The sequence below is a fragment of the Olea europaea genome, unplaced genomic scaffold (genome assembly GCF_002742605.1).
Source record: "Olea europaea var. sylvestris unplaced genomic scaffold, O_europaea_v1 scaffold2476, whole genome shotgun sequence".
NCBI classification, from domain to species: Eukaryota; Viridiplantae; Streptophyta; class Magnoliopsida; order Lamiales; family Oleaceae; genus Olea; species Olea europaea.
The window spans coordinates 63130-84309 of NW_019242977.1; the positions used below are offsets into that span (position 1 = coordinate 63130).

The 21180-nt window shown below is 32.6% G+C and overlaps 1 protein-coding gene and 1 pseudogene across 1 annotated transcript; both read right to left on the minus strand.

Moving 5' to 3' along the window:
- Positions 1-3559: 3559 nt before the first annotated feature.
- On the minus strand, positions 3560-8457 carry LOC111382349 (annotated as a pseudogene).
- Positions 6298-12679, minus strand: LOC111382354 (peptide chain release factor PrfB3, chloroplastic-like). Its single transcript, XM_023006294.1, has 5 exons — positions 12546-12679; positions 11361-11562; positions 9958-10170; positions 8471-8645; positions 6298-6449 (listed from the first exon to the last, which is right to left on the minus strand). The coding sequence occupies exons 1-5, from the start codon at positions 12677-12679 to the stop codon at positions 6298-6300; spliced, it is 876 nt and encodes a 291-aa protein (XP_022862062.1).
- Positions 12680-21180: the final 8501 nt, after the last annotated feature.

Genomic DNA, 21180 nt, shown 5'->3' on the forward strand with positions numbered 1-21180 from the left:
TTATAAGGATAAATATAATTTTGATCAGAGGAGATTTCTGAATTGTGGAGCCTCAGCCCAAGGTTTATATATAGAAAATGACAATAGGATCTGAAAAGAACATTTGCTGTCACTTCGACTGAGTTTCCTTCCTTCGTTTCACTGGCCATAACTTAGCAGTAAAGAATAGTTTTATGAAACTTTAATAGAAATTAGAGGATGCCATCCATCCAGAGATTACTTCTGATGGACAGATAGAGCTCTAAGCTTTTTAACAAAAAGAAAGTGAAAGGTAAAGGAGAATGAAATAGCAAGGAAGAACACTTTCACATGTAACATGGCCGAAAGCTGCTTTAGAAAGTAGGCATAGTTACTCCAATTATTGGACGTTTATGAAATATCAGTGAACAGAGATAGTTTTCACTTTTATTGGACAAAAATGCATGCATGTGAATGAACAAATAAATATGAGTTTTGTCTTGTAATTCAATTAAAGAAAAGTCATTAAACATTACTCAATATCGGGAATTCTTGACATTGCTTTGTTTGAATTCTGAAGTAAATATCGGGAAGCATATAATGCAAAGCAACCTTAATCTTTTAACGACAAGAATAAGAATTTGTACCCATGCCAACAGAATTAATTGGTTATTCAATATCTTTCTTTGCTTAGTTTCCATGGATTTATTTGGGGAGTGTCAACTGGGAGGGTTAAATTGCATGAATAGTATGAGAAAACATATAAAGAAACAGTTTATGCTACAAAAATTATAAGTAAGCTTAATTAAACTACAGTGCCTAAGCATATAGTGATCATAAAGCTTAGAAATCCAACCATCTTAGACATCAAAGGGCTTACAACGCCTTAAAATAGGAAAAAAACCTAGCAAAATTGGAAAAAAAGATATTTTTCCAAAAATAGAAAAAAATATGAAATAACTACTAAGATGAAAAATCCTTATCTTCAGATCATCTTCCAACAAACGAAATATAAATCCAAATTTTATGGAAAGAGATATTGCAAAAACAAAAATTACCATAAAAAGCAAAAGCGCCTAAACGAGGGCCTAAATGAATAAACCCGAAGTTATCATGAAATCCAAAACCATCATTTTGCCTTGCGATTATGCACTTCATCACTTCTTCAATTAAGTAGACATTTTTTACACTACTAAATATACAAACGAGGCAGCATATAGAAAATATTTTTGAACATAACATATAATATGAACACAGACTGCATATCATATGAACTAGACAACAAATAAATCCCTGTACTAGCAAACATCGAGTGCCACCATCAGCCAGTTCAATTACACCACAAGTCCAGTTCAATTTCCTAATTTTATTATCTGTAAGGACACTATTGATGATTTCATTACAGTTCAATTACACCACAGCATTTACTGATTGCTATCTCATTACAGCCAAGCCATATACTAGCAAACTAAATCAACAGAGAACACGATAGATACACAGAATTTATACGACAAAATGATAGATTAAGAAATATTTCATACACACTCTACGTGAGAGTACCTGAGATCCAAAGAAGAGGCGGAGTGGATTGAGGAAAAGATTTAAGAGAAATCGATAATCTGCAAAAATCGTCAGAAATGCGGCCTCTTCGAAATGCAAAAATAATTAACTGCAACAAAAAAGTAAAACGATCAAAATTGAAAAAATAAAAGGAAATAAATTTAATTAAGTTTGGTGAATCTCAAATCGAGTAAAAATGTAGAGTTTGGGACTCACATAATTACAGAAATCTTTCACTGAATTAACTTCCATTGATTTTGCTTAACGAGCAAAGAGTGTGTGTATGTTCCAATGGGTAGATTTCTGATTGAAGTAAAGGAATACTTACGTGAGCTGGGCTGTTTTGCACTACGACTGAGGCTACTGCTTCAGTTGTGGGTAGAAGAACCAGAGAGCTGGATGAGGGGAGACTTTCATTTCCCTAACCGAATTTCAATTCGAGAATCGATTAATGGCACCTTGAGTGGGAAGATGAGACTGCAAGAGTTCGAAGGGAAGCTAGGACAGTTCGCGGGATTTCTCAGAGTGGGTGAAGAAGGGCTTTAGGTTGTAATGGCTATTGAGTCTTTCTTCTTTGCTAGGTTGGGGGGGCGGGTAAGAGAAAAAAAAGGCCTAAAATGTTTTAACGGTAACGCGCAATGTACGTTGCTAAAAGTTAATTGTAACGTTCAAGAGTGCGTTGCTAAAAAATATAATGGCAACGTGTATTGTCTGTTGCTAAAACTAATAACGGCAACGCGCGATGCATGTTGCTAAAAATCTAAGCACAACGCGCAATATACGTTGCCAAAAGTCAATAGCAACGTTCAAACGTGCGTTGCTAAAACAACAAAACGGCAACACGCATTGTCTATTGCTAAAACTGAATAATGGCAATGCGCAATGCACGTTACAAAAACTCTAAACGCAACGCGCTTTGTACGTTGCAAAAAGAAATTAAATGACAACGGATTTTGCACGTTGCAAAAAGTTGTATTAGCAACATCCCTTAACAAAACGCTGTGAAATCTCCATTTAGTCATCCAATAGCAACATACAGTTACTGAACGTTGCGATAGACCCCTTTTAGCTACATGCAATCGGTGAATGTTGCCTTTTGCATGTTGCAAAAGACCTTTTTTCTTGTAGTGAGATTTACAACGAAAAACCATTTACCAATTATCACCTCAAGAGGTCATTTCTTTTACGTTGAACAATTAATATCGACGAAAGAATTGTTCACCCATATTTGATTGCAATATATATATTGTACATCAATACATTTTGGTGTTCACCATGGATCAAAGATAGACCTACGTGTTAGTTTGTTTAAAATATAATCATGTAGTATACTTAACTTCTCGACTATGAATCAACCTGTCATGTATATGATATAAAGGATTCTAGTACGTTATGATGAATCATTCGGCTACAAAGTAGATATAGGTCTTATTGGGAAAAGTTGGTGATTTGTGTGTAGATAAATATATCAACCAATAAATATAAATAACATAATTTAATAATTGCATAAACATAATAATATGATAACATTGAAATTCAACAATAAGAAGACAGTTAGAATTGCAAGTATTAGGGAGTCACGTCAAGGATGCTGTTTTAAAGTCATGTTGTCTCCTTTTAGCTCGGGTACTTTCAGCACTACACGGCTTCAAAATAAAACGCATGTGGCTCACAGCCAATTCTCCTTCTATGGACACGACTATAGGAAGATAAAGAATGAGCCTCTCATCAAACTAACAAAACGATGTAAATATAATATAAAATATAAATAGAGTATTTTTGTATTCAATGAACTCAAGTTGTGTCCAGATTATAAAATTTCCTCCCTTTATAAAGAAAAACTGAAAATTAAAATCAATTTTAATTTTTGAAAATTTAAAACGCAACAATTCCTCACAAGTTTTAAACTTTCAAAATATATAAATATATAAGGGGTTTTTTGAGCCCCATTTTCTAGAAAAATGCATTTTGAAATAGTGTTAAAATGGAGAATATGTTATTAGAAAATAAGGAAAAGTTATGCATTTGAGTATAATATTATTTTATTGAAAAATATGTGGTTGAAACGGTATCAAATCATAATTGAAGAATATATTTTGATGAAAAAATATAGCTCAAACAGGGGCATAATAAATAGCAGCAACGTTATACTGTGTAATAGGTATAAGTGTCTTTTGAACTTAAACCTCACTTAGTGATAATAATTTTTATTTGAGGGAATCATAATGGACTAAATCTTGAATTAAAGTCCCTTTAGCTGAACTTCAATTGTCCCACAAAAAGCATTGATTTAGACTCTAGTTCATAGCAAATAGCGATCTAAATGACCACGCACTCTAATCTTGATTCTAATAAGAGTTTATAGGAAATAACCCAATTTCATAACCACAGTCTCATGACAACTCTTACATAGGTGAATCCTCCAAAAATGCGTGTGACCCACACCTCGTGAGAATTCTCATAGTGAAATAGGACTAGAATTTATCCTTGTCCATTGCAAAATTATTTTTCTTTTTTAAGGGATGGAAACAAAGAGACATTAGATCCAAATAATATAAAAGAAGCAAAAGAAAAGGTAACGACAAAGTAAAATTATTTTGAAAGATATTTACACCTAGATATAGTGTTAGAACTTGTAAAACATTCCTAATTTTATGGAGAAATTAACAACTAAGCAAGAACCAATGCACAAAAGTAAGGCAAATAAATTGAATATGTCAGTTGAGTGGGCAAGTATATGAAGAAAATGAAGAATAACTTAGGAAAATGAAGAAAACGAAGTTAACATTAAATTTAGATTAATATGCATTTTATTATCCATTTATTATTAAACAACTTAAATAACCTGCATATTTATTGACAAAGAAAATTGTAGATCAACATCTTAATTACAGTTGGAAGATAAATTATTCACATTCCAGTTTGCTGGAAGTACACCTAATATTTCACTAACCAATTTTTCTAATTTCAATATGTAACTATGAAGTTCAACATAGAGGGCAAGTAATTGATAATGTACGTGCATGCGTTAAGACCTACTTTCATGTAGTTGCTAAGTGAAGGATCCCACTGACTAATTCTGTATGACTAGCAAAGGAATTTTGATCAGTTTGCTAGGAAGCAAAATAACCGAGGGAAGTAGAAACAAGGCCATAAAATAAAAATGTGAAATAATTTACCAATCTTCTGAGACCATCACCAGAATTGGGAACATAGCCACTCAACAAATAGAAATTTTCAAATTCCACTGTTATAAGACGTCCTTCGCCATCGTGATCTGACATGCCCAGTCCATATCTGACAGAAAGTGGTTTCATCTGCCAAATGAAAAGAAGGGGAATGAGTCCTCCATAAAAAAAAAAGAGAGACCTGCTCTTTGCCCGGCTTGGGGACAGGATTGAAGACAGAGGCGCCACATGTCTTCAACCCTCTCCCCAAGTCAGAACAGGGGGTTTTATCCAAAAAAAAATGAAGACACTTCAGGAAGTGCGAAATTGGAACTATCCCCAATGAAACAAGTAAAACAGAAAAATACTGTACCCGTAAAATAATAACTGTACCAGAATAACCTAACTTCGAGACACTGCATGTCCAAAAGCTTTTGTCGTAAACTTCTAGGAGACTTTGTTTGATTGACTCAACATCTTTCTCCTGCTTAAGGAATTGAAAATACAATGTTATTAACTCCAAAATAACATGATTCTTGGGGGTAAAAAAAAAAAACACATGGGCTGTAGGCTCTCATTGCATCAGTAAGAGTACTCTTAGTGAGATCCAAAGGAATACTTGCCAAGTTGGGACCAGAACATACAAGATATCCTATGTCCAGGATATTGTAATTTCTTCCACATTATGTGATAGGCTTCCCACTAAAGTGTTTCCATCCACTACAGAACATATGGGGAATCATAAAGTCTGGCCAACTATGTGGAAAGAGTCATTCAATTGTTCTAATCATCATAATGACCCTAAAGTTAATTTCTAACCATCAAATATTTGCATAATCAAACTTGTTAGCATGCCAAAATTTTCTCACAGGCTTTCATAGATTTCAATGCAAGAATACTAGATACAAGGGACAAGGAGCCTGCCGAGAAGTGTCTCTCTCGTTCTATAGACTATCCTAATGGAAGCAGTGAACTCCAATTACGTTTCTCAAATTTGAAAACAAACTACTTGCCTGGAGTTCAGTCTATTGCAAGGATAATATATCAAAATTCTCTCTTTGTACAAGTTGCAACGTGGAAAAGCTCTCCAACTTCAATAAAGCTCTTAAACCATTGACATTCCAAGACATTAACTTCAAATGTCCATATCAACAGCAAGAGGAGGTGGCCTTACAGTTTTGGGATTGTAAGCAATCCACCCCTTTTTGCGGCTTCTTGTGCGCAAAAATAGTCCAAGGTTCCTCTACGGCAAGGTCAACACTGTCTGGGGCTTTAAATTTTGCAGAAGTTATTCTCGACGAAACTTTTCTCTTTGCCTGAATGGATGTTTTATCTGATATTATCATGTGCCATTTATTCATTTGGGATATTTTAGTAGATAAGGTAAGAGTAATAGTAATAATTCCAGTCTGGAAATGTCAATGACAGAGATAAAACAAAAAAACCTTCCTCATCAATGGATGATCTCATTTTATAATACCTCGGGAGCTAATGAAACTATTTTAGTAAAATTTAATTGTCTCAATTCCCGGGGAATCTTCAGATCTTGCTCCGTCATATTCTGCAAAGTTTTTACGTCAACGGTGTCTACAGGAGATTGCTTTGCACTTCTCTATGTCCTTTTAGTTCCAGAAACCTCCAAATCATCATCTGTAATTTGGACAATCTTACTACTTGATAACCCCTTAGATTTTCTTTTTGAGGTGTTTTTAGTGATATTTGGCTCATCTTCGGTAATCACTTGATTGCTTCTATCCAAAGAACCTTCACCAGCATTTAAAAGGTAAATTCTTTAGCACTGGATGACACTTATCAGATGGTAGAAAACCTAGGTAAAAAATAGAACTTAAAATGAAAATAGAACAATTTTGTCCAGATTCTACTACACAACTTGAAACAGAAAACTAACAACACCAAAATGTCAGAAATAATGTTAGCAACAAACTGCCTGAAGAGACAATCTCGAAAATCTTGTTCACCCGCCCTCACACGTGGCTTCTCTCCCTGCGTGTGGTGCTTACGCGCCGCCGGTGGTCCTTACGCGCTGGACAGGTTGGACTGCTACCACTTGCATGTCACACTAGTGGTTTTCCATTTCACAAAACTCCTTCTGGATTGTCCGAAAATTACACAAACAAGTTTGAATTTTGCACAGTTTTTTGGATAGCTTCTTCAATCTGATTTCTGTTGTGTTTCTGCTGGTTTTTAGGTCGTTTTCTGGTATATTTCACGAGCCAAAACCACCACATTGAAGCTCTAATACATGTTATGGAAGCTCTTTCCAAGGGTCTTTAAATTGGTGTTTTTGGGCTCAGTCCAATGTATCTTTCTCTACCAACAACCAATCCAACTGGTTTCGATCTACAACCAATATAATTCACCTCGATTTCTATTCAATCTTACTCATGAAGGACAAGAAACGGAGATGATTTGTGGCCACAAAGGCAAGGAGAAAAAATCATAAAGGTAGATTATGAAAGAACCACCAATTACACAAAGTTAACAAGTGTTTTGGACACTTCTAGGAGCCCTTTTTCACACACTTCAAGGGGCAGTCTGGATTCTCCTTTTCTTACACACAAACCACACAAATCATCCTTGAAAGTGGCTAGATTTTATTCTTTATAAGTATACTAGGGTTAGACTTTTAATTGGACCAAGAAAGAGATAAACAGGTTAAGATTCAAGCCATCCAAAAGGAAATACAATTGGACCGGGTGGAGCTCATGAACTTGGTTATTAGACTTATTTCATTCGTCGACCTATGCCTACGAAGTATATTAACCCACGTTAAGATTATAGCTTGAGATTTATTGGGTATTAAAAAATCCAACAGATTTCCTTGTTTCTCAAGGACAACACTAATGGCTTCGTAATGAGCTATCAGAAACCAAAAATAAGCAGCTCATGTACAGAAGAATGTTTTACACCAACAACTGTAAAAATAAAAACAAGATATGTAGAACAAAATTTTGAACTGAAACTGGTTAAACGACATTATATGCCAGTATAATATTAATGTGAGCCGCAATAAGAGAGTCGATGTTTCTGTTTTAAACAGCATTTACATCAGGAAATTGGGTACTGATTTTTGCATCTTCTACCATCTTGGTAGGTCAAAACACATACCTCCGTGCCTCGTGACTCCACATATCAACAACATCATCCTTCTTTATATTACTCATATTTTAGCCTTCAAGCAATTAAAGGGCCTTAATCTTATTTGTAACATGGCTCCTTTCACCTACAAAGAGAACAGTCTTTTTCGTTGTCCTTTCTTTCTCCTGTTCATCTTCTCTTAATGACTGTAGAACATTTTGAAAATGTAGAATAGAAAAATGCACATTTTTAACAAAAAACTGGTAATCTTTTCATCTCCTTTTGATATTTTCTATTTTAGAACAAATATGCTAATGCAATAGCTCATGGGCTCGAGTCGTGTACTATTTTGGTAAGGAAATACATATGAACGTCATCCATGACAAGAAAGCCTTTTATCTATAACAGTAGCAAAAGCTGCAAGATATCATTATTCGTTTACTTACGCATATTTTTCATTATTCTCGAGGCACTTTATAATTGCCATCACAAGTCAGAGATTATGGGTATGGTTGTGCAATCGTGTATGTATATTTGGTGGCTTTGCTGTCTGTGTAGAGTCCAAATGTGTATTTATCAAAGAAACTGAGCCAAGCACATGAATCAGAACTATATTACTACAAAACCAAGAAAAATAATAATATGAACTTAACAGAAACTATAACTATCCCAAGCAAAATTCTCACCTGCTGATTGGACTTCTACACCAGTTGGAATATGCTGAATGGAAATTGATGAAGAAATCTTGCCTGGCTTCTTGGAAGACGATGAGCAGTAGACTAGTAGATCCTCGTTATCAATTAATAGTCCGGGTAATGATTCAAGGAATAAAGGAATCACATCCACAACCGCTAAGCTAGCCTACAACATATTAGTAGTAGTAATGCAACAATATTATATAATATGGGCCTTTGTATCAAGAGTCTGAGGTTCAATTAAAATTAGATATTAGATGTAAAAATGAAATTTCTTTCTCAAAATTTCCAAATTACGCTATAAACAAGGAGATGAAACTCAAGCACCAAAAAATGAAGAATTAGGGTTTTATATGTTATATTATCTGAATATAGGATGGGATATTAAAGAACCACTACTTATTCAATAGCCAATTCTAAAACTGAACAAGATATTTAAAGATGCGGGGTATAGAACTGAGAGCCAAACTCACTAGCCAAAATGATAAGCTCTGTGTGCATGTGTTTGGCATAGCTTAAAAACTTCACTGAAAAGTAAATAAGTAGGTTATAAAATTAAAGATTTTGGTTGCTCGAAGTTGGACTAAGGTGTGCCTATTTTTGAAAATAATTCCCCCTTTACTGCCCAAATAACTTTTTTTTAGTTCTAAGTAAAAAAAACTGTATCGGATAAGTTTGGAAACAAAACTTTTCTTAGAAGTAAGCTTGCCAAACACGCATAGATTCTTGTGGTTCATTTGCCACCATATAGTAGCCTCTTCTTGTTCTGATATTTTAGGAAGACTTTAAGTTCTCAAACCAAGATATGCTTGGCTATAACTTGGGCAGTATGCCATAAGTTTTTCCTTATTATCAATATCAATATATTTATATGTTGACAAATATGGTGAAGAATGTTCATGTCTAACGTAATCATGTATTTTATTCTTATCTAAGGTATTAGTATACCAAATTTTTCATGAAACTAAAAAACCTAATTGATTGTTCCCAACATTATCTTTTGCCTGTCCTTACTTTTTGATAACCACCATGTCAAAGCATGTTCTAGTACCCGTTTTCTATAGAAATTTTCCCAACTTTATAATAAAATAATTCTTATTAACCATGATATCATATACAACAGTGTTCTTCGATTGTAACCAGTCAAACGTGGTGGTGTAGTCATGGTCAGAGTTCTTATTGTTCACAAAATGATCACAAGGATTGTAAGTCATTTTTCAAGAGCACATAACATTTATCAATTCTTCCAAAAGATATAGCAATGACCTGAAAAAATGGCAAAAAATTATTCATGTCCCATGTTATTGGGAACAAGGCTTGGTTTATTATTATTCTAACCAACATCTACCAAATAAATAATACAGAAATTATCGATGAAAATACGAAAGTGTCCTTTCTTTATCAATCAATTGACAGTAAAAATTTAATCACAATGATGAAATTTCTGGGTCCTTTGTAATAGTATCAGAAATTCATACCTCAGGGTAATTAAATTCACTCTTATGATTTTCAATTATTTGGTGAACACCTCTTTCCCCTGATAGATAGCCATAAGCAAATTTGAATTCGCATTCAATTGTTGCTGACTTGATACCTCCATCCTTTGCAAGACATCTCTCAACTAACCTCACAGCATGACCTTGATTTTTAGACCATTTCATGTACATTCGAATGAGTTGTACTGCCCATGTCTAAATAGAATTTACATCAAGATCTTAATGGAGAAGACCCAGTTCTGCTAAAAAAATAAAATACAAACCTACTGCTAATGAGATAAAAGATCATCTTTTCCCAAAATATCAAGTAACTCGTATGCTTTATTACATTAATGGAGGAAATGGTCCTTGCGAGTCTAGAAACAAAGAAGCTGATCCATGTGGCCAACTATACTAAAAGTCTACTAAGGTTTAGAGGTTTGTTTCAAACTCGTTCATACATTGAATATACGAATAATGCATAAAAAAAGAAAGAACACATCATAGCACATTAAAGCAAGTTTATCCAATGAAAAAGCAGTAAGGTATGTAGAATTAGTTACCAATTTGACAAAGTTGTAACTATTCATTAGCAGGAATACAAAAACAATTGATAAAAGACATAAAGCCAGAGCCAAAAAGAAAATAAAAGGAACTATGATTAACAAGAATGAATCATTGACAATCACATTGACCATGTAAGAAAGCTCAAAGAAAGGATTCAACAAAGTTATTCATGTACGTATTAGAAACTCTAAAGGGTGTGCTCATGGACAGTCCTAATCTTGAACCTAGTCAAACCTTTATTAATTGACAAACGAATCAATAAAAGATTTGGTTTAAAAAAATAGCTTATATCTACAAAGTAAAACTTTAGAGAGTCAAGGTTAAAAATAGATTATAGAATAATAAACATTTTTTGCGAAGTAAAATCATCCATCACTGATGAATTATAAAGGGCATTTCATTTAAAAGAGCAGTGACTCTATAGAAAAGAATAAAGTCACAAATCACAAACCTCCGATTAAATGTCTCCACGTCTAGATTCAATTATGAGACATGCTCCCTCCATGTCATATGGCTCTTTCAGAAACTTGGACATCTCATACTTATCCAAAAACTTTTTTAAATTTACAGATCCAAAATGTGCCTGCTTGAAAAGCTCGTAATTTATGGTATCCAGCTCTGCAAGCTCTTAATCGGTTTAGCTTCCTCAGCCAGCAGTAGAGATTTACGACTTCTCAAAATATTGAGTCCCCTTCACTATCATCTTATAACCTCAAATAACTTAGTATATTACAAACAAATGTGCAAATTTACACACACACACTCTCTCTCTCTCTCTCTCTCTCAAGTCTAATTGTATCCAAATAGACATATAAATACTTGCACAAGAAGTGCACTACCTTATATTTGAGGTCTTTAAAGGCATCAACCACCTTGGCACTGTCGACTAGTTTGATGAGGATTTCATTCGATTTCCCTGGGTCATCCCACAAGTCATGATCACGAATAATTTCTTCTTGCTTAAAATGTCTTGCTTCTTCATGTTCCAAGGCTATTGGAGCTAACATCCATGCACGGAGAATCGAATCTTCTATCCTTTTTCTTAAAGAAAACATGCATATATAAAACCAAACCATTACAACCAATCCAAGCGGGAAGTATTAGACTATTGGATGCATATATCATACAAATATGATCTTGAAGAAATGCAGATCTGAAAATCATGCAAGGAGTAAATGTATTGTAAAATAATCTTTGTGAAAATAACCTAATGATTATCAGGCCTTAGGATTCATTTTTCCTTGTTCGTAGAATTGACAGAGAACAGTCGATCCTTATTTTAGAAATCTGAAGTTAAATTTATAGCTGTATATAGGAAACATAATATTGCTTCAATAACTCTTTAAAATTTAAACCATAACTTCGTTGAGGGGAATATATTTCCTTGATTTACAAGGCCTTTTTCTTGAAAAACATGTAAAATGCCACAAACTCAAAATTAACCATTTTCTAAATAATGTACTACCTCATAAACAAATCGTCTTGAAGATAAATATCCAATAAAGGAAAGGCAAAATAGAAAAAAATGCTGAGAAGCTGAGGCTAAAATAAGTATAGAAAAATAGTTTTTATTGTTCTCTATAGGTCCAAGTCAATCCAAATTATGATTGTTGTGGTGTATAACTAACTGAACTAAGAAACGAAATACCAATAACATTCAAACAATATAAATAACAAATGTTATTAATGACGAAAACAAGCATAAAGTGTTTTCACATATTTTTGAAGACTCATTAACTTGTGCAAATTTTTAGCTGCATATCTTCTCATTAATTTATTCAATTTATTTATTCAATTTTCAAGAGAAGGGGTAAGAGATTTTGCATCTAACAATAAACATTTTTTCTTATATGGGCCAAGAAAACCATATGAGTACACAAATGACTCCAAAATCCTGAAATTGCATATGCATACACAATTATAAACATAGAACGAGAGAGAAAAAGAGAGAGAGACCTAGTTCTTTATAGAACTTGTTGTTCTTGCTGTCATCCAAGGGTTCGTGAGAAGCTTAAATAATTAACCTTGCACTGAACTTCCTAACTACAAACGCTGTAGCAATTGGAGGTTTCCATTTAGGCCCTCCAAATATATAATTTAATCGAGAAGTCGAAGAATCAGTAGCAGAGGGCTGTACACACAAAGATTCTGCCGCCATTTTTAGCCGCCTTATGAAAATTCCCAATCGTCGAAAAATGCGACTTATCAATTCTTTCTCGTAATTCTTTGGACTTCGAGGAATGAAGAAAACTGTGAGCAGCGCTAGAAAAAGAAAAATGGAAAGTGAGTTAATAACCTAAATGGTCACTGAACTTTAAAAATTATCTCATTCATCATCGAACTTTGTAAAAACTTTCCTATGGTTCACTGAATTCGGTGACCTATGGAAAAGTTTTTACAAAGTTTAGTAACCTCGTGGAAATCTTTTGACAAGTTCAGTGATAAATTGAGTGATTTTTTAAATTCAATGACCCTGTATAAACCTTTTGCAAAGTTTAGCAAAGACTTGAGTGATTTTTAAAGTTTAGCGACCTGGTTAAAACTTTTTGTAAAGTTCAGTGACCATTTAGATTACTAACCCAAGGGAAAGGTCATAAAAAAACTATTGATAAAAATTTCTTGCAAAATTGAGAACATGTTCGGTAGAAAAGAAATTGCTTATTTATAAGGTGAGGCTTACAAAATATGGGCACCAAAATCTACCCCAAGTGTGAAAATTTCCGAAAATTTCTTAACTAAAAATACTAGTATTTGTTGGTTCAATGCGAAAATTGTTATAAATTAAATTTTAAGAAATTTTAGAAATAAAAAAAAAAAAAATTTGATCCCCTTTGACCATACAAGAATATGTAGAGTTGAACCATGTTTGGAAGCCCAAGAGAACTTTCTTTTATTGATATTATTACCAATATTCGATAATATAAATTAAGCGCTCAATTAATATTTATTATATTTTCTATATTTATGTATGACCTAATATACTCCATCTAACATGGCATTGATGTGAAAGTAGATTAAATTGAAAGAATTAATGATTTTAGGAAAGCAAATCGATAGCAAATATTTTCAGACTACAATAACTAAACATGCTGGACTACTATAGATAAACATGTCCAACAAGTAGTTAGACAAAAACTTGGGACAGCCCAAATGTCAAGCTAGCACAAAAGTTATTACACTATCATGCATAAATATTCTCTTAGCGAAAAACTTCTACCCGTGGAGCTTGTCTAAGTATTATTAAATAAATAAGATTTAAATATCACGTATCATATTGTCCATAAATATTAAAAAAGTATATTTATTAATTAAGGTGAAAGAAAATCTTGCAAATGGATGAGTACATGATCTACCCAAACATATCTCCAACTCACGACACTCAACACCCCCCACTCATTTTCTCCACTACCACTTAACCTCAAGCCCAACCTCAAGTTCGCCACCAGTCCACTAGCATCACCTCTCAAGCAACACCCCAATAGCGACAGATCCTTCGAAGACCTCCCTTCAACCCCAAAACAAAGTTCTCCTTCCCTCTACAATCCATCATAGTGAACTCACTCTCAAAATCCTTCAAAAACACATTCCATATAATTCTCAAACTATCCAATGTCTTTAATGCCACCAAATTATCACTCTTGACATTAATATTGAGCTGGAAGATGCCATTCTTGTTGACCTCGAATTCGCCAAGGGCTTTTTAAGTGTAACAATGCATGAATGCATGTTGTTCACATCAATAGCAAAGAGTATATCTTATAGAAAGATTGGGCTATTGAAAATTGAAACGTGGTGTTCAGACAAAATCCGCAAGCGTACAAGGTCATTGACAAGTAATAGATTTAGTGAGTTAAAAGTATGTTCCACAATGAATAATTGTAATTATAGTTTACTAATTATAATCAAATTTGATTTAATGTAACACAAAAGAGATTTGTTTTTTGTTATTATTCTAATTTAAACTATGAAAGTAATAAAAAAATTGATTTTTATCCAAAGATGAGATAAATGTATTAGATTTTAGAATTCACCTGTTGATGTCTAATTCCAATTCTCGACTTATATAAGTAGCTTGATTAATGTGTTCTTGACAATCAATAATCCGTTAATATCTAATATTCTCTTCCAAGATATATTAAATCTATGCTTAACACAATCCAATCATATTCCTAGATCAAATTTATATGCAAAGCACGCGGTCAATCACAGGATTATCGTATACAATTGCACACGCCATAAATATTATTCCTTATATCTATTTTTCGTGGGTTAAATATGAAGTGTTGTACTTATTGTGAGTCTCCCAACACTACAAGTAAACAACTAGTTATCTAAATGATAACCAAACATTCAAACAAAACAAGATTCGTGCATATTTAACCAAGAACACAAAAATTAACTAAAAAATAATAAGTTTCGAATTAAAAACTATAAATCAAATGTTTCATCCATCCAGGACATAAAAGATTTAGCCTAACATTGCCATATGAAAATTACACAAAAGAAAGAGAAATACCACCCGAGACAAAGAAACTTGGGAAGAACGTGGAAATTTCAATTCGTCACTTGAAATTCGATCCTAAATGATGAAATTTCACATGTTGAATGTAAAAATCACTATTTTCTTGCTCTTCTATGTCGAAAACTAGGTTACCTATTGTTCTAGACAGCCTCTTGATATATAGTATACTTAAAAATTCCATTCCAAAAGATATTGAAATAAGACAAGGAAAAAGGATTTTTTTTTTTTCGTTTTACCTTGGGCCGTGCATTTGGGCTTAGTTAGGGAACACGCCGTAGTGAATTTGGTAGCTTCGGTCGGTCTTAGAAGAGGAGGAAGAGCGCATCTCATCTACAGGCCAAGGTATGCGCCTCCTCTTATCCCGATCAGTCTTCAGTACTTTTGTCACAACTTTCTCTCCCATTACTCGATTAAGTTAATTCAAAGTGCAATGGAAAGATAACTCAAAGGGCTACATCTTATTTAAATATCACTTTCCAATTCGAACATTTTCTATGCCAAAATAAGTCTATATTCAATACTGAAAATCTGAAACATAACTTTTTCGTTGGAAATTGATGTTTGATAATACCTTGACTATATTTATTTTCTTTGAATTTTTTTCCTCATCCAATTGATCCCTAGCATTCTTGAATTTTCATTGTGAGGTCGACACAACTTTTGAGTATTTGCACATTAGTCCATGAACTTTGGATCTCTTACAATTGAGTTTTTTTATCATTTTTTTCAATTGCACCATTTATGTCGATTTATACCTAACAAATACAATACACATAGAATGAAGCTATAATTTGTCAAAATAAACTATAAATACTCTAACTTAAAGGCCCAAATAAGTGTATGTAATATACTTGTCACGTGGGTTAAGCAAAATGGTCATAATATTTTCCTTTCTTAGGCAAGGGATTCTACTAAAACGACTTATTTTTCACTTCTTTTCTCAATACTTGTCCTACATGATCATTTTTACATTTTCTCTACGGTTTAATCTAAAAAACAATTAGAATATCAACAGGGATAAGTATAGGAGAGTTACAACCTTGCTCTATACAAAAAATTATACGGTAAACAAATTGCTTCACTACAATTTGTACACTATTCTTAATTAATTATGTTATCTTAAATTATTCTTTTATTATGTTGGTTTGATAAACTTTGTTAAAGTTTTATCAATTGATGCAGGTTGATTTGTAGCCAATGCAATTATTCGATACGTAGGCTCGGAAAGAAGCCTTTAAGGGTTCAGAATTGTCTTCAGAAGTTTAGAAAGATTTGTGGCCAATAGAAAGGAGACACCAAAGAGAGTTCTTTTGTTTTCGTATGGATATTTTCAAGCTTGACTTACAAGCCACCTGAAGGTTTTTTTATGCATTTTCAAACTTATCATTTATACATAGGGATGGAGCTAGAAGATAAGATTTGTGGAGGCAAATTACATAGAATTTTGATTGTAGGGGCAAAAATTAAAAACTACAAGGACCTTTTTGAAAATCTTGAAAAAAAAATTTGAAAAAATATTGAATTTTCAAATTTATTGTGGGGGCAGGTGACCCACTATAAATCCATCCCTATTTGTACACAACTACGGAACATATGATCACGTCTTTCCATATACAATTGCTACTACCCTAAGGTTTTTGGTTTCTAAAACGTGCTTAAAATAACTAACTTTTGCAACTGAATAGCTTGTACGAGATCATTGATTTAAGAAGTCTTGTGTCCTGAGGTTTAGTGGGGAAAAACAACAAAATATGTATATACCATAGTAAAGGCAAGAACGAAAATTGCACCAAGAAAGTCCAAGGATGGCTAAAACATGGATTAAAAAGCAAAAAAAAATTCTTACTTGAACCTTATTCAATGTTTATTTTTTTATTAATTTGTTCTTTCATTTTTCAGAACATGGATTAAAAAGGAAAAAAAATAATTCGAAAGCCTTATTTAATGTTAATTTATTATATTTTGTATATCGATCCGAAAATTTTTGACGTCATATCACATATGGAAATATCTTAATAAATTATGTAAATTATATTAAGAAATTTGTCGCGCAAAAATAATAAACACAAATGAAATAATTGAAAATTTTTAAAGAAAAAATGAGTTATACGTCTCTTTTTGAGAAATTCATTAAATTATTTTTAATGTTCAAAGATTTTTGTTTGGATCTTTTGATATGTCTACAATATAGTTCTCGAAACGAACTTCAAGATGACATAGACGGTTTATGAATTCGGTTAGCATGCGATCATATCAAAATTTTAAAATTAGAATGTTATCGAAATTCTTGAAATACTAGTTTGTAACGGCCTATTTGATGCGTCGTAACTTTTACTACGATTGACCGTTTCTTGCGTTGTTAACAATGCGAGGAATTATGCCATGAGCATTTCATAATGGTATTAATAATGCAATGTTTCGGTTTCGTTTGACATTCCATAATAACCCCGAAAACTGAGAGAAAATAACAAAAAAAAAAAACATTTGTATATAAGGATCGGTGATAAAGGCGAGGTGGGTAGGTGCGGGGTGGGTAAAAGGGCATGGGTGGATAAAAAGCTTAAAGGATGGGAAATAAAAGTGTAATTAGCACGAAACATCCATATATTTTAATGTTATTGTGCAAAACGTCATTACTTTTTAATTTTTAGCATTTTCACCCCTATTTTCACCTTTCATTGTGGAAAATTTCATTTTCATCCAATTTCTTAATAAAATATGTAAAATGACAAATATACTCTCATATTTAAATTAAAAAAAGAAGAAAAGAAAATTTAAAAACAAATTACAATTATACTCCCAAATTTTTTAAAAAACTGCAAATGGATCCAAATAAATTATTACAAGGTAATTAGTGCAAAACGTCCACACTTTTCATTTTTTTATATTTTCACCCTTATTTCCACATTTCATTGCGAAAATCATCATTTTCATCCATTTTTCAATTAAAATTGTAAAATGATGAATATACTCTCATATTTATATAAAGCAAATATAAAGAACAAATTACAACTATACTCCCAAAATTTTTTAGAAAGTGCAAATAAATTTCAAATAAATAATTAAAAACAAAAAATTCAAAAAATTACTTTCTTTTTTTAATTATTTATTTGGAATTTATATGTAATTTTTTGAAAATTTTGGGAGTATAGTTATAATTTGTTTTTTATTTTTCTCTTCTTTTATTTTTGTTTTAATTAAATAGGAGGGTATAATCTTTATTTTACAGCTTTTAAAATAAAAATGGATAAAAATGATGATTTTTGCAATGTAATGTGAAAATAAGGGTGAAAATGGAAAAAAAAAATGATAGGTACGAATATTTTGCACAATAATATTGAAATGTATGGACATTTGTGCTAATTACTCTTTTAATAATTTATTTGGACTCATTTGACACTTTCTAAAAAAAAAAATTGGGAGTATAATTACAATTTATTCTTTAATTTTTCTTTTCTTTTTTTTTTGTTTTATTTTAACAGGAGGGTATATTTGTTATTTTACATTTTTTTATCAAGAAATTGGAAAAAAATGACATTTTTGCAATGAAACATGAAAATAGGGGTAAAAATGTCAAAAATATTAAAGGTAAAAAAGTTTTGCACAATAACATTGAAAGGTAAAAATATTTTGTACTAATTACCCAAAACAAAAGGTTAAAAGACGACAAAAGTGAAAGCCAAAGATTGACTAACCAAGAGACTGGGGGGGGGGGGGGGGGGGGTTGAGTTGGTTTTATAAACTTTTTTGAGATTTAATTCTAGATGTATCTATTGCACAAATACGAAAATGAATAGTGAAGATGATGTAAAGCTAATAAGTAAAAGGGATAGAGAATGCAAACGATTTAATAGGAGGTTTGATCCAACTCAACTGATCTATATCCTCTGTTACCAAGCTCTCCGTCACGAGCAAGGCCTTTTTCATTATATTGATTGACTTATAGTGCAATCCGACCCTTTTACAAAGCTTTCGGTGACTTACAATCAAGGAGCACCGATCCTCTTACAATGTTGATCTTTTCGGGACTTCAACACGACCCAAAAGTTTTAAAATTACAATTTGAAGTTTTTTTCTCAATAAATAATATATCAAAGTTGAGTATAATGAGAGAAAATTAGGCTAACACTTTAATGGATAACAAAGAAGGTAGCTCAAGTGTTTTGATTGAAAAACTTTAGTTGAGATAAAATGATTCACTCAAAAAAGTTTTTCAATAAATGAATGATTTGATCTTTAAAAGAGTAGAAAAATGAGGTTGGGAAGATTAATAAATACTTCACTTAATGCTCATGAATAGTTGTTGAAATATGGAAGAGAAGGTGGTATTTATAGCACTCAAAGATCTTCTAAATGGTAATAAAAAAAAACAAAAAAAAAACTGCCCTACCGGACAAGCATACTGACGTTGCTAGGTACCGGATAAGTCTGCTAGCCGTTGGTGAGTCAGGTGACAGAACATTCCAAATTTTGACCGTTGGGTAAAAAATCTTCACCGGACGTCCGCTATACTACCGGACAATCTGGTAAGAAAAATTTCTTTGAGCTTTCAAGACTTCAACACTAAACATCAAAGCATTTTACCTTTAAATATAAATTTGAAAATTCTAATATAATTTTCTTCAATATGCCCGATCATTAATGTTCATGGCTTCGATCTTGATTCCTCTTGGAATTGGTAATCGTCTCGTTCTTCATGAGTGCATTTGTCTAGTCCTATGAGTCTTCATATTGATTTCAACTATCATGACTCAAAGGTAGGCTTGTTAGAACTAAAAATATATCTTGTTTGTTATAATCAAAACATAGGCCAAATTCGAAGTCAACACAAAGAGCCATGTGGCACATTGTTGAACAATCAAGTGGTCACAAGAACAATCCTGTTGATATCTAGTGGAGCCAATTTTGAAAAGTGAAAGCATGTTTGGTAGAAAAGAAATTGCTTGTTTATATAAGGTGAGGCCTACAAAATATGGGCACCAAAACTACCTAAGTGTGAAAGTTTCCCAAAATGTTTAATGTGAAAATTGTTATGAATTAAATTATAAGAAATTTTTAAAATTAAAAAATCAATTATTCTTTGATTATACAAGAATATGTAAAGCTGAGCAAGTCTGAAAGCGCTGGAGAATGTTCTTTTACTGATATTATTACCACGGTTCGATAATTTAATTTAGAATAATGGCATTTGCAGTCATTCACTGTCGCAGTCGTCCTACGTAGCATAGATGAGGTAAGAAAAAACTACAATATTAATACATCAAATCACAAACCGTCATGTAGGATGCCACGCAGAGCTACTGTCGCAGGGAACGACCATGAATAGCATTACTCTTTAATTTAAGCGCTCAATTAAAATTTATAATTTTTTTTCTAAATTTATGTATCGCCTTACTCCATCTAACGTGGCAATGATGTGAAAGTAGATTAAACTGAAATAATTAATTATTTTACCAAAGTAAATCGATATCAAATATTTTCTAAAATGTGCTTAAAAATAACAAACTTTTGCAGCTGAAGAGTTTGTACGAGATCATTGATTTAGAAATGGTGCGGAAAAACAATAAAATTTGTTTGTACCACAGTAAGGGCAATGACGAAAATTACACCTAGAAAAGCCAAGAAAGCCCAAGGACTGCTAAAATGGTAGTGTATACATTCAGCCATCTGGACTTGTGCTTTACTCTTGCAATGATTTTGAATCTGCCACTTAACAACTTCATATGTAGACAGATCAAATACCAAACCATTAGCTATCTCGTTAAAGAGTTGCGCCAATTCTTTGTCACTGCCTAAATGGTTGACAAGAATTCTTCTTTTCCAAAGCTCTTTAACATCATCGGCATGATCAATGAATGAATCCATTAGGCAAATGTACGACAAAATGCTAAAATCAGTGCCATAGGAACATATTTCACAAGCCGCCAAGTTTAATAGCAATTCTTTTGTTGAATCATCAACCGTGATTCGAGGAAGTGTAAGAGTACTAAAAAAAGGTGAGATTTGAACTTTACATCAATGACATGGTTAGTTTGACTTGATCTGAAATGAATTCCGCTGATTTGAGCTCCATTACTGAACGATACGAATGCCATTTGTCAAATTTCTCCTTGTTTTTGGCGTCAGGACATGACCCG